The 14252-nt window shown below is 49.2% G+C and overlaps 1 protein-coding gene across 1 annotated transcript; it reads left to right on the top strand.

The window, feature by feature from the left end:
- The first annotated feature begins 2998 nt into the window (after window positions 1–2998).
- UBXN10 (UBX domain protein 10) lies at window positions 2999–6230 on the top strand. The gene has a single exon (XM_031464243.2). The coding sequence runs from the start codon at window positions 3009–3011 to the stop codon at window positions 3849–3851; it is 843 nt and encodes a 280-aa protein (XP_031320103.2). The 5' UTR covers window positions 2999–3008; the 3' UTR covers window positions 3852–6230.
- Window positions 6231–14252: the final 8022 nt, after the last annotated feature.

The following is a 14252-nucleotide window of genomic DNA, read 5'->3' as shown; positions in this document are numbered from 1 at the left end:
AGAGGCCTTTCAGTTCAGAAAGAGAAGGCAGACTCTGAACCGAGTAGGACTTCAGGAACACATAGGGACATTGTGTTTTGTTCAGCTGTGGTTTTCATGGAGAGGAAGGGGAGGCATCCTAAGCTCTGGCCATTGTGGTCCTATGCACAGAGTGGTCATGCCGGGGGGTAGAGCTAAGGGGCGTGAGTTGCATGGCTCAGGGTTGTGTGAGGATGGCAGCTTGGAGTAAGTGAATGTGACATGAGTATATAATTCAAGTGTGGAATTGGAAGGGATATATCAGAAAGCCTTTTTGGAGGCAGTTTCATAGGTAGCAGCTCACTGAAGCCCACCTTCTGGCACTTCTGGGCAGTGGGTGGGGCAGGTGGGAGTCCCTGGTTCACCCAGCTGGTTCCAGGTGACGGGGAGGAGACCCACCACAGACGCCCTGGGGGAAAGCTCTGAAGCAACAGGTAAGACTTTTGGACCTAAGATAATAGGAAGCACTGAATAAGCAGAAAATCAGAACCAAAGCATAAAAACCTTACCACTTAATTAAGTCTTTGCTATGCACCAAGCCTGGCGCTTACAGCCTTACCTACAGTATTTCTATCCTCATATTGCAGATAAAGAGGCTGATGTTTGGATTTCGCAGGTTAAATAATGTTTTCAAGGTCATATTGCTATTCTGTAGATGAGGAAAAGCGACGTACCGGAAAGGGAGAATGACTGTGCCATGGTCACCCAGCGAGCTCTCCACAGGGCCTGAACTGGAACCCAGGTCTTATGTCACTGGGCCCGTGCCCTTTGTTCCCAAACATGCTGCTTCTCGTAGACCACAAGGCTCTGAGAAGCTACCAGAAGGTCTTTAGAGGGCCGGGAGAGAGCTGGTCAGCCTGCGGATGGAGAGCGCCATGGTCACAGTAGTGGTCAGAATTCAGAGGGAGGCAGGGAGCCCAGGACGTTACAGAATCCTGGGAAGGACAGGACCGGGGACTGGGAAGAAATGGTGATAGTAACTGTGTGAGTGACAGGGCCACCACGGCGGCGAGGAAACAGGAGCAGACCCGATTTGGCGGTTCCACGCCTGCACCAAGAAATGCTCACGCTTCCCGTGGGGCCTCAGAGCATGGCTTCTATGTGACTTCACAAGCACCCCCAAACCCAGGGTGTGGGAGAGACAAATCCAGCATTCCTCAAAATGTTTACAAGGTGGTTGAAAAGAAGAAATGCAAACAGCTAACAGAGAGACAGATGGGATAAGTGCTGGGGCAAAGGCGAAGCCCAGCCCTCAAGAACAGGACTGGGTGTCGGGACCTGAGGTCTGTTTCAGGCTCTGCCACTAGCTGGCTTGGTTACCTCGGGGCATTTGCTCTGCCTTTCTAGCTCTCACATCTATAGGATGCGCGTGCGCCCACAGTCCCCTTTGGTGTTGGCCTAGGACAGGGTTTGAAAAATGATGGCCCACCACCAGTTTCTATGTGGCTCATAAGCTAAGAGTAGCTTTTACACTTTTAATGGTTGGAAAAAAAAAAACTAAAAGAAGAACATCATGTGCCACATGAAAATTAGATAAAATTCAAATGTCAGTGTCCATAAAGGAGGTTTTCTTGGAACACAGCCACACCCACTCACTTACATCCTGCCCCTGGCGGCTCACACTGCAAAGGCAGAGGTGAGTAGTTGTGACACACTGTGGTCCCCAAAGCCAGAGTATTTACTGTCTGGCCACTTATGGAGAGGGACTGCCACGCCCTGGTCCAGAACCTCAGTACCTCCCTGTGAGTCCTGGCCAATGGGAGGATCAGCAGCGGGGTCTCCTGCCCCTCTCCCCCCGCCCGATGACAAGGTGAGGGCAGTGGGGGACACTGAGTGAAGTGATTTGTGCAGAGACACCTAGCCAGGCTGAATGAAAGGATAGCAGAGAGGAAAATAAAGTAAGGACAAGCTCTGGGTGGATGGAAAAAGAGGAAGGAAACGGTGAGAGGAGAAAGGGAAAATGGGGATCTGGAGGGGGGCTCTTCCCCAGGGATCACCGGCCAGAGCCAAGCGCTGTCAGGTGCAGGAAGCTCTCCAGCTCTGTGCAGGGGGCCTCATGGGTCTGCCGCTCGGCTCTTGAGTAACCCTGAGCCTGGTTTCCCTGCTGAGTAACTTAACAGGGTCACTTCTGCTCTTTTGAGCAAAGACAGCGCCTGATAAGGCTGTGCCTCCACGTCTGTTGTCCGTCAGATGGAATAGGCCACCCCTAGGGAGTACTCCCCACCCCGGGGCCCGGCAGATTCCGGGAGCGCATCTAGCCAGGCCCTGACTCAGGACTTGACCCTCTTCCCTCAACAGACACTTTCCCCTCCATCAACGGTGGGCAAACTGTGTCCTGTGGACCAAATCTGGCCCACCTTGATCTTTGTGAATAGAGATTCATCGGAACACAGTGGCAGTCCTTTGTCTACCTGTTGTCTGCGGCCGTCCCAGGCTACAGTGGCAGGGCTGAGTGGTTGGGTCAGAGACCACGTGGCTCCCACAGCCAAAACTATTGACAGAGAAAGCTCGCCGACCCCGGCTCTGTATTGTAACACGGCTCATTCCTTCTCATCATTCTGGTCTTTCAGTTTAAAGCCACCCCATCCCCCCCCGCCACCGTAAGAATACGAGTTAGTCTCCCACCCTAGTCACTCTCCAGTGCAATGCTTTATTTTCCTCATAGTGGTTATTACTCTTTGAAAATAGCTGTTTACTTATGGGTTTAACACCAGTCTTTCCTCACTGTGATAATTCAAGCTGCAAGAACTTTGATTCACTGATACATTCCAGTGCTGGAAATGAATGAATGAACTAATGAATGAATGAATGAATGAATTGCTGCGCTTCTCCAGATGCCAGAAATTCAGAGAGAAGCTCCCCCCACCCCCTGGCATTGTGGTCAATCCTTATTCTGGCCCCTGGGGGTGGATGGTTTGGATCCAGAAGTCCCAGAAAGTTTAACTTACAGCCTCCTTTTTTCTCCTGCTTCCTTAGAATCTTGAGAAGCAATGGCCACAGAAGTCCCTGTGAATATTGCCCCTGAATGCAGCCCTGTTGTTGGCACAGCAGCTGACAGCTTCATTTGGCAGCCGAACTCGCCCAGCATGCACGTCATAAGGCCCAAATCCGCCAAGGGCCGGACTCGGCCAAGTCTGCACAAACCCCAGGGCCCGGAGGGGCGCTCCCGCCGCACACCATCCTCTCCGCCTCCAGCTGTTCCCTGCGAGTCGCCAAGCAGCCAGAAACTGGGGGTCTGCACGCCCAAATCTCCAAGTCAGGGAGCTCCCAATGAGATCCCGGAGCTGCGGCAACAAGCGCCCATCGGGGCTTCCTCTTCCCTCAACAAATACCCAGTCCTTCCTTCCATCAACAGGAAGACCGTGGAGGAGGGGGCCGTGGAAACCATAGCTAAGAAGGCTGGCTCCCTGCAGCTGAGCAGCATCCAGGCTCCCTACCAAGAGCAGACCTGCACTGTGAAGACGAGCGAAGAAGATTCCAGAGCCCAACCTCATTCCCTGGAGAGGAAATTTGTCGTCCAGACCATGAGACAAAGTTCCTACAGGGCCAGAGACCTGGAGGAACCATCAGATCAGGAGCCAAGGCTGCTGCTGGCTGTCAGGTCACCATCAGGCCGAAGGTTCGTCCGCCATTTCCGGCCAACCGATGCCTTGCAAACTGTTGTCGCTGTGGCAGAACACAAGAACAAGGCCACCTACCAACGCTGCAGCATTGAGACTATGGAAGTGCCCAGGAGACGTTTCTCTGACCTCACCAAGTCTCTGCAGGAGTGCAGAATCCCCCACAAGTCAGTGCTGGGCATCTCACAGGAAGATGGAGAGGGGTGGCCCTGAGTCCGCCGCCACCCAGCTGGGGTCCTGGGTCTCTGAGCAAGGAGCATGCTTGGGTGGCATGGCTTCCCAGGCAGCTTGGTTCCAAGTGCCATATGAACCTGGTACCACTGTGACTCCTGGGATGCTCGCCCTCTGAGCAGCTTCTTTGAAGCAGTGAAATCGGCACATGCCCCAAGTTCATTAAGAAGGTTCTCCTCCTCCAGCCATTAAATTCTCCCCACCGCTGGAGTGAAGTGTCAAGTTAACAAGGCTGTTCCTGGAGCAGCTGTGACCAGGCTTTCTTTTCTCCTTGGATCCTTTTCTGAAGCAGCTGCCTGCCCTTACAGTGAACTCATGCTCTCTTGAAGCCAGTGGTTTGCCTTTCTGTATTTGATGTAGGATTAAACACTTCACAGAGAGGACTCTGCTCTGGTCAATAACCAGAAATACTGCACTGGCGTTTGTGTTTCTTGCCAGCATCTTTAAGAAACAGGCAGTTGACCCTATCTTGGGAGCAGCCTCTTTGCCAGGCTTGGGGGGCCCGAGTTTCTTGGGGATTGCCATTTGTGTGAGGTCATTTCTGAGGAAATAATAGGCCTTTAGCTAATACAAACCCCCCAATACATTTCTTAAAAGAGCCTGAGAGCTGGAAAGTAAATCCTTTCCACAAGCATAGATTATCCAGTAGCTACTTTACTTTTAGTAGAGATTGACCAGGTCTACAATTTTTGGTAGCTACTCCCTGTGTACAAAATTTTTCCCAGACTGAGAAAAGCCAGCGTAATCTGACGTCCTTTGCTTTTGTCAGTAATGGAATCTTTTGTTTTTAAATTGCACACACCTGCAAGTCTGCAGAGTGTGTAGGAAAGCCCCCCTTGGCTTACCTGGGTGTGGATACATTGTCTGATCCCCAGTTTCAGTGTCTTCTCTACTTCCAACACGGAGGCTCCCTTGAAAGGATGGCAGTACCCTGTTCTCTGATTTAGAATCCTCTGGAGGAAGAGGCCTCCTCGGGCTGGTGTCACTTTGCTGTGCCTGTGCTAAGAGTCCATGTGCCCAAACGTCTGGTTGATGAGCATGACGCCTGTAGCTGTGTTGCAGACCTCAGAGTCGCATTTCTCCTACTCCAGAGTGGTGATATGGACATTTGCCAAAGTTCTCTTGTGTTGTGAGCTCAGCAAGACTCCCCCGTCTCATCTGGATCCCGTTTATGGCCAAAGCACCACCCAGGGTAGGGGAGACCTGTCCTCCCCGAGCCCGGCCATCACACAGCCCTGAGTGCTAACACGCAACCCTGCCTCCTAGGTACCCAGTGAAGGCAGGCGGTCTAGAAGCGTCCTAGTGTTGCCACCTCTACAACACGTGCATCTTGTGCACAGATTAGGACTCTGGTTGGAAGTGTTACTTCCAGCAAATCGATACTTAGCCATGGAGATGAATCGCAACATCGCTCCCTCTGAAGAAGGCTCATCTTGTCCCAACTGCATCCCACGCCGCCCAGATCATTCTAGAATAGGTTATTTTGGAACATTTTGCCAAGTTTCTTATTAAGATACCAAATACCATTTGGTCAGCCGCTCCTTTGTCTGCAAAGATCAGCTTGTGGTGCCTTGGGCAGGCCCACGCGATGGGCCACATCCCCCCGCTGCTGACCACGCAGAAGGGCCTGGTGACTTGAGCCTGGAACTCACAGTATAGGAGTTTCACCTCCCACCCAGGACTCAAGCACATTAATTCTGCCTCTGATCTAGGAGGCTGGGGGAAGAGCCTCCCACAAACTCACACCTACTCTGCGGTAAGAATAAAATCCCACCCACCTGGGACTCGGTAACTTCTCCAGGCAGGAAATCTTTAGATCGCAGTGAAATGGAGCATGCTTGAAAGAGGCAGACTGTTCCGCACTTGGGGTTTTGCTACTGCTGTTGAACTTAGACTTTGGGGTGGTGGAAAAAAATGGAAGGCATAGAGCATAGAAATAGTTTAGGACAGTTTGGGATATGCGAACAAAGCTAGATTTGAAACACTTTAATCAACATTTCTGCAGGGATGAAAGATGATGATACTAACAATAAAAATCCATTTGCATGAAACTGAGTCAGTGGAGAAACACGTCTTCTTATTTCAGCCCAAGACTTGAGCCACCGCACACTCGTGGACAGAGGGACTTGTTCACCCCAGCTTCACTCTCCCTCTTGGCCAAGCACTTGGCTCTGCTGCTAGATCCCAGTGCCTTCCCCAGGCGCCCAGATGCCCACCCTTCCCGCAGCTCCGGCTCCCCGCTTCTGTCAGAGCACTGAGCCCGTCTGTGTGGGGAGAGGCTCCTGAATTTCTCCCCCAAATCATTCCACATACTCCCCTTTTGAGGTTGGCAAGAACAGGCTGCGTGAGAATTTCAGAGTTCTTGGCTCTGCGTGTGGCACTGCCAATCAGGTGCCCTGGTCCAGTGGGCCCAGCACACTGCTCTTGGTGGCCCGGGGTAGGTCTGAAGTTTGCCCACTGTGCGGTCACAGACCTGAGTCACTCATTTAACCAACAGTCATGGAGGGGCATACCCTGTGCTACACGCTTGGTGACAGGCGTGGGCACCCTAGCAAAGGAACATCGGCGAGAAAATGTGGAACCATCTCTGGACTCGGACCAGCTGAAGGCGGCAGCTGTAGCTTTACCCGGAAGGATCCTGGGGCGAGGACCAGGCCAGGTCACTACCCACTCTTCACCCCACCTTGTGGAAACGCGAAGGGAACTCTTCCCCACCGCCCCCTCAGCCTTTTCTAGTGATGCAGGATCGCTCATTAGGGATGTGAACTTTGCATAGGACAGAGCTTCATGACAAGTTATTCTACTGTACCCCTGACGGAGTCCAGTGGGTAAATCAGTCCTGGCAGCAGAAGGAACAGCAGGACGAATAAGTGACTCATCATTCAGCATCCAAAACATTTTCACCAACAGATGGCAGGTGGTTTTAACATAACAGTTTTGCCCCAAAAGTACCTGGGGACTCAGCCAACAGCCATCAATCCAGGGAGGCCCTGCTGAAGAGGCGAGGTGAACAGGACTGTGGGCCGGGAGTCACCCCAGAACTGCCCCACGAACACACTTCACGAGGAAACGAAGACAAGCCTTGAGGTTTCCACTCCAATTAAAAGCTTGAAAGACCAGTGACAGGTCACTGTCACTGTCATGCATGACAAAAGTAAGGCCATCCACGCCCTAGGCTTTGCTTTTGTTCACGCTTTTAGCACCATTTTAGAGGGGTGTCTAATGTCAAATAAAGCCATCCTGCCCCAAGGGGCAAAAAAGCTTCTCTTTACACAGTTTTTCATTCAAAGCTTCAAAATAAATTGAGAGAAAAGTGTGCACGGTTGCCTGTGGTTTTGGGTGTATTTTCCATGAGCCTTTTATATGGTCAGAGGATCTACTTTTACACCTTTTAAACAGAATTGCAAAGAAACCCTGAGATTTTTTTACTTCAGCGCGAGCTTGGCGATCATTCTGAGAACTGAAGCAGGAATACCTGTTTTCTTCGTCCACTAAGGCAGCACACCGCAACAAAGTTAAAATTCTGAGCATGTTCACCCTCACCCTGAAACCAGAACCAACCAACCCCCAACCTCATACGCAGAGAGGGTCGGAGGCCACCGCGGAGGAGTTAGCAGCCCTGCGGAGCAGACTTCTGGTGACTCACTCACCAACACACAAGGCAGTCACTCACATTATAAAAATAAAATCCGGTGTTTTATTTTGTGTCTACATAGGTGATATGACATTTTCCCTTCCCGATGAGGGTAGTTTCAACCAGCCCTTTTTGACATCCCTCTGTGTTCCTCTCCCTACAAACAGTTCAGAAATCAGCAGCCCTGAACAGCTGATGCACAAGCACAAATCTCTGGGGGTATTTTTGGACACACTTCAGCCTTATCCCAAGAAGTCGAACAACTGATGTTGGGTGTCATTAGGGGACCCTCATTCCCACGGTCTTGCTCAGAGGGGCGCTCTGGCTGCTGTGTTGAGAGTGGACTGTAGTGGGCAAAGCGGAAGACGGGAGGCCAACTACTGGACACTGACAGTAACCAGAGGAGAGATGTGGTGGCTTGGGCCAGGGTGGTAGCCGTAGATGTCATGGACACATAATCCACTTTCTTAAGGAAAACAAAAAGGCAAGATAGTTTGACAAGTTGGGATTTTGTTCGACCATGCCACCAGAGTTTCTGTAGAAACAAACATGACAGCAACAAGACAAATACATGGTTGGCAAAGGAAAAACACACCAGCAGCAACATTCATATGCGGGAAATGTGTGAATGTTTTTGGACAAATGTGTAGAGACTTTCAAAGCTATTAATTGCTTCAGTTAAGAGATGTAACTAAAAAGGTCACTATTTCACATAATGTATAGGTTAAATCAATTACCATCTCACTCTAGGGGTATGATTACTGGCCAAGGTTACTTTAGGAGAAATCCTTGTTCCAGTAAAATAACACGTTGTTTATTTCTCTCTTCCTTCCCTCCCTCTCCTGCCTCCCTTCATTCCCTTATTCATCCAAATCCAGCAGCTCTGATTTGGGGTGCATTTCCACTTGGGCAGGCAAAGAAAACCTCTGTCCTTTGGTATAACTGACAAAGCCCCTAGTTTCGTAATTTCCATGCCCACATGTTCTTTGCTTTACAATGAGATCTGTACAGGAGGGCCCTGGTCCCTTTGTGTGACCAGCTCAGAGCTGCACCTCTGACATCTGCCCTCTAGCAGAGAGGTGGGGGTCATGGGTCTTCTCTGGTTGGTGAGTACCACCGGTAGGCATCCTGGGTCTGCTCTAGCCCCAGCCCACTGTTAACAAGGCCAGCCACCTGCAGACCATGGGAGAATGGCAGCGACTCTCACCCTCCCCACGGGGAAGTACAGTCTGGAAGTGACCTGCTGTCCCCACTCCAGCCCTGCACCCAGTCCTGGAACACTGCAGTGTCAACCCGGACCAGACCTGAATGGGCCATGTCCCAGAGACTCTGGATCCAGACCCTGTAGAGGTTTGTTGGTTTCCCCAGCCCAGGCCTGGGCCACAGCTGGCTCTTTTCCTTCTTAATGGAGTTCCCAGCAGGCCCTCATATTATTCAGATCAGCGGTATGTAACAAAATAGTTCAAAAATGTATACAGGCACCTGAATGCCAGGCACATATTAGGTCTGTCAGTGAATAGGGCCAAAATTCCCTGCCCTTATGGAGGTTACAGTCTAATGCCTGGAGACAGAAAAGAAACAATGTACATAGTAAATAATATAGTAAAAAAAAAAAATACACGTGATGGAAAATGGAAAAGCAGAACAGGGTGAGGGGGAGCTGGAGAGCACAGGGGAGTGGGGAGTGGGGTAGTGGGAGGTTGTAGGGTGCGGAGTGGGGTTTGTAGAGGATGAAATCTTACATGGCAGGGGGGTGGGAGGTGTCAAGGCAGACCTCATAGACAAAGCAACATCTGAGTGGAGAACTTGAGAGAATCAGCCGAGCTCCTGGCTGGGGGCAGGGGCGGGGGTTGGTGGGGGTAGGGATCATGCTCCTGCCAGAGGTGATGCACATGTCCTAAGGAAGGAGCATGTCTAGCCTATTAGAGGGAAGGGCAGTCCATGCGACTAGAGTGAGGAAGGGGTAGGGCTGTCGGAGATGGAAGCAGAGCGACAGATCACATGGGATGTTTCAGGCACTGTAACCCTGGGTAGGATGGGCCCGCTGCAGGGTGCTGGGCGGATGAGTCAGACCTGACATACATGTTCACATCAGCACTCTGGCTGCTGTGCTGAGAAGAGGCGAGGGTAAAAGATGGAAGACCAAGTAGAAGCTATTGCTTCTACAATCCAAGCGAGAGATGCAGACTAGGGAGGTAGCCACAGAGGTCACGCGAAGCGGTCAGCTTCTGGGTAAATCTAATCCATTTACTTTTTAAAGAAGTATTACTTAATTTTATTGTAAAAATCATATTAAAGTAAGTGCTAACCCATAATATGCAACGGCATCATCAATTATTTCTCCAAGCAGAAGAGGCTTACCCTACAGAATCCATTACACTCTGCCCCCCCAAAAAAACACACTTTTTTTTTTAAATAATGGGAAATTTGAAAAATAAAGAGAAGATTGACAAGGAAACTAAAAATTGCCTATAATCCTTTCAGTCAGAGATAACCGTTGTTAATATTTTGGAATATATTATTTCATTCTTAAAGATTACATTTATTTTGCACATTACTTTCTTGCCAGGAGGCACACGTTGCATATTTTTAACATTTGTAACCCTAGCAAAAAACAGCAGTTTTATATCCTTTTCCCCAATTTCTATAGTCTTCATCATTATTATAAGACTGAGTAATATTTCAACATAACTGTAATTTATTAAGTCATTTCCCTTTTGGGGAACATTTACATATTTCCATTTTTTGCAATAGAAGTTAATGCTGAAATCATCATTTGTGTGGCTTTTTGCATCTTCTGAATTATTTCTTTAGAACAAATTTCCAGGAATAGTATAGGTAGGTCAAATTTTATATATATATCTTTATGGATTCTGCTTTGCTTTTTGACAGGTTATTTAACAAGCACCTAACAGTTTCATTACAGCATCTTCAGTTTTAAGGTTACTGCTTTTTATATTTTATTTTTGTGTAAAATAGAACCTAAAAGTTTAAAAAATATTTTTCATGTCTTTGAGTACCTTAAATATTAATACTTTTTACATGTCCTTCAAATAATTTTAATATTAAAATTAAAAACTCAAGGGGCAGTTAATTTGTTGTCATAATGTGAGACACTCCATTCCAGTAAAGCCAAGGAAAGAGGAGACTGGGGGGTGGTGCTAAGAGAGAAATTTGTTCTTACTATTCGTATTTGTTGATACATGCATCATAGTTGATATAAGCATTACACTTTTCAAACTATATGTAGTCATGAACTGAACTGTATGCATGTTGGATTTTTATGAATCAAATCTTGGTTAAATACATATCTCTTCATTTTTTTTTCAGATTTGCAGCTGTATTTTATTTATTTTTTTTAACATTTTTTATTGGGTTATAGTCATTTTACAATGTTGTGTCAAATTCCAGTGTAGAGCATACATATCTCTTCACTGAGCCAGAAAACTGAACATGTCCATGCACCAGCCATGGGGCATAAAGAGGAACTAGGCAGGTCTTTGCTCTCAAGGAATTTCCAGTCTAGTGGGAAAAGGCATGTACATTTTAAAAAATCGTATGTGGTAAGTTTTATCTCATCTGACAATGGCCTAAAACCAACTAAGCACCATAGTGGCAGAAAATAGTCCTATTGATCTGAAAGAAACAGTCTTGGAAGGAAGCCTGAATGCTCAGCTCTCAAAGCCGTGAATGATCGGTCTGAGGACCTGGGCTACCAAACCACAGTCTTCTAACATCTTTTAATTTGGATTTAAAAAGAGGGTGGATGGAGGAGATACAAGAGGCAGACTGAGCCAGAGGCCGGTCTGGGAGTGCAGAAGTCAGTCCACGCTGCAGAGAGCATCTGCCCCACTGGCATATACACTGGAAAGGGGCCATTGAGGACACACTCCTGGGATTTACTGAAGATGCTCTTGGACTTGGTCCTGGCTGTCCAGGCTGGCCCGTGCTCCTCAAATCAGTCCCCAAAGGCCAGGCCACCAAGGCATCTGGCACCAACCAGCCTTGATTCCTTGGTCTTGTCCTCTAGGAATTTCAAGTGTAACGTACGTGCTCAAGAGAGGACAAATCAACACACACATTCACAGTCAACCCCGGAGGCTGCAGCTTCTTCAGGCACAGGAGTGGGAAGACCAGTGTGTGGTGGGTGCCATGCAGCTGGCAGACTAGGGTGAGGCTGCAAGCACTGGGGAAAATTCAGACCATCCCCAATATACCTTTGACTCAGCAGAGACACAGTGCCTCCCAGTGAACTCTAAGACTGTGTCTGATAGGCAAAAATTGAAGCACAGATTTTAAAAGGGGGCCACAGCATACAAAAGCTCTGGAGATTTTTTAAAAGATTCACCCCAGGTCTTCTGAACTAAAGTCTCCTGGGTTGGAGCCTGGGAACCAGCCCCAGGGAATGACAAATTTCCCCAGACTGAGCACCACTGGGCTGTGCTAGGTCATCTCAAGGTCCCTTCCAACACCTGTGGTCTCTGAGGCACTTCATCTCAGTCTCAACAGGCCAGACCAGCGACTGGCCTCCCAGCCCGCCCTGGGCCATCCAGCTCGGCTTGTCAGGAGTCCCCTCTGAGTTGCAGCCTCAGGCCCAGCCTTCTCTAATGCTCTCTGTGGGGAACAACCTCTCCCTTCCCTGGGTTTCTCCAGCTCAGGATCCCCCCAAGTTCTCAGAAAAAATACTCCTATATGGAGTAGAAAGAGCACAGGATTTAGCATCAAGGCCTCATCGTCTACTGGGTGGGTCATGCTTGGCCGAAGTGTCAATCTTCCCGCCTGCAAACGGAAATGATTACTTCACGAGGGGCTGTGGGGAAGAGAAGCAATGTTTATTGAGAATGTTTTGACACATGTAAATATATGTATAAGTGCTCATTTTTTTATTTTCGTAACTACCTGTCTTATATGGTTGTCATCTCTCTCTTCATTTGTTCCACAGACATTTATTGAGCAGCTGCTTTGCGCCAGGGACCAGGGGTACACGAATCAAGACGTGCTCATTGCCCTCAGGGAGCTCCCCACGCAGTGAGGGAGGCCGATCGGTGCACAGAAAACTGTCACATCACCAGATCAGTACAAGTGTCTAAGCAGTGCTTGGCACACAGTAGGTGCTCAGTTAGTGTTTGTGGGCTTAATGAATACATTAAAGGATATTATGGAATCACAGATGGAGGATGAAGGAAGCTTCTAGAGGCTCCGAGGGCCGGGTAGGAGAGAACTAGCCAAGGGAGGAGTGATGTCCCAGAACCAGCACAAAGCTGGCCTCTTTTACGAGGCTGCGAGGCCCTTCGACACTGGCCTCTGACTCATTCATCCTCTGCTCCTCTTGGTGCTCAGCAGTGGGGCATCTGAGCAGGTGCCAAAGTCCCCAGAGTGAAATTGTTAAAGAGTCTGCTTTCGAAACAAAACGAATCTTCAGCATCAGCAGCCTAAAACTGACTTAGGTCATTTGGGTCACTCAAGCCCTCTGGCCAGTTCACAGTGACATGTCTCAATGACGCCAAGAGAGCTTGGCAGGGTTTTCCAAGTCCCTGCAGTGCTCTGGGGAGAGCTGGCAAACACAGGCTAATTCAGTCCATCTGCTCCGGTCCTCATCCACATATTTCAGAGCACGTCTCTCCTCACCTTAATCAAGATAATACGTGCTTAGCAGTGAGGGACCTGGAAGACAGGGAGGACCCTGTTCTCTCAGTACTTCCCATTTCCACAAGAACAGAAGCCCAGTCTGCAGGGAAGACAGGCATCAGACCAGTAATCAAACACTCTCATGGCCCTTGCTTGGGTGCCTTTCAGAGACCACGATTCTGAATTGAAAACTGTGGACTCAGAGAATGGCTCTGAGACAGAGCTGTCACCCCGAGGACATGGGGTGAATGCATTTGGGGATCCCTCTATGATCTTCGTCCTTGGATACATTCAAGAATAGAAATGCAGCCTTGAGACCAGAATGGTTTACATATTCCCTGGCTGGGCAGTCTCTCAGGGTCCTGTCACTTCTATGACCCTGCAGCCCACCAGGGGGCTGGGTCTTCAGCACACAGAACTGGAGCTTTTGCTAAAAGCAAACACGACTGCCAAGCTGTAAGCACAAACAGCTCTGTCCTGCAACGTGCTCACAACTGAAGTTCAGGTTCAACAGCTGCCATAGAGCTCTCTGACACGGCCAGCTGCCCGGACCGAATGGGACTGCGTTTCTCCACCGTTTACATCCGGGGCCAGGTGAGCCAGCGAGGTGTGCAGACAGCCTGACCGAGCTCCGGAACCTCCAGCCCTGGGAGAGTCAGTCTTCCCTCGTTTGATGCATAGCCTGTGCGTGGCACTGTGACGGTAGAGGGTGGTTATACAGGTGGGTGTGTGTAGAGGTTGCGGTTCAAGCCAGACGACATTCTCCCTGCCTGAAGGAGATCACAGAAGAAGGACACGTGCGGTTCAGAATTCATACAGAATGATCTGCCTGCTGCACCAGCCGGTTCTCTCCCCCTCCTCCAGCCACTGCTCAGTCTCTACTCCATTAACCTGCCTTTACTTTCCTTCATTTTTTATTGTTACCTGAAATTTTATTTATGGATTTGTTTGATAGCTGTTTTCCTAACCCCAGTATAAAGTCCATGAGAACTGCGACCTTGCCTGTCTGGCTGGTAAACTTGTGCTGAACAAGTGAATGAAAGCCCCAGGGCCCAGAGCTCATCCCAGGTACACCAGTTTGGCGCCTCTTGGAAATGGCAACCTAAGGGTACATTATCCAG

Source organism: Camelus dromedarius, chromosome 14 (genome assembly GCF_036321535.1).
Source record: "Camelus dromedarius isolate mCamDro1 chromosome 14, mCamDro1.pat, whole genome shotgun sequence".
NCBI lineage: Eukaryota > Metazoa > Chordata > Mammalia > Artiodactyla > Camelidae > Camelus > Camelus dromedarius.
This window is presented reverse-complemented; position numbering and strand designations above follow the sequence as displayed.

Excerpts from the sequence above, each read along its gene's own strand:
- UBXN10 (XM_031464243.2), top strand. The coding sequence starts at position 3,009 with ATGGCCACAGAAGTCCCTGTGAATATTGCCCCTGAATGCAGCCCTGTT.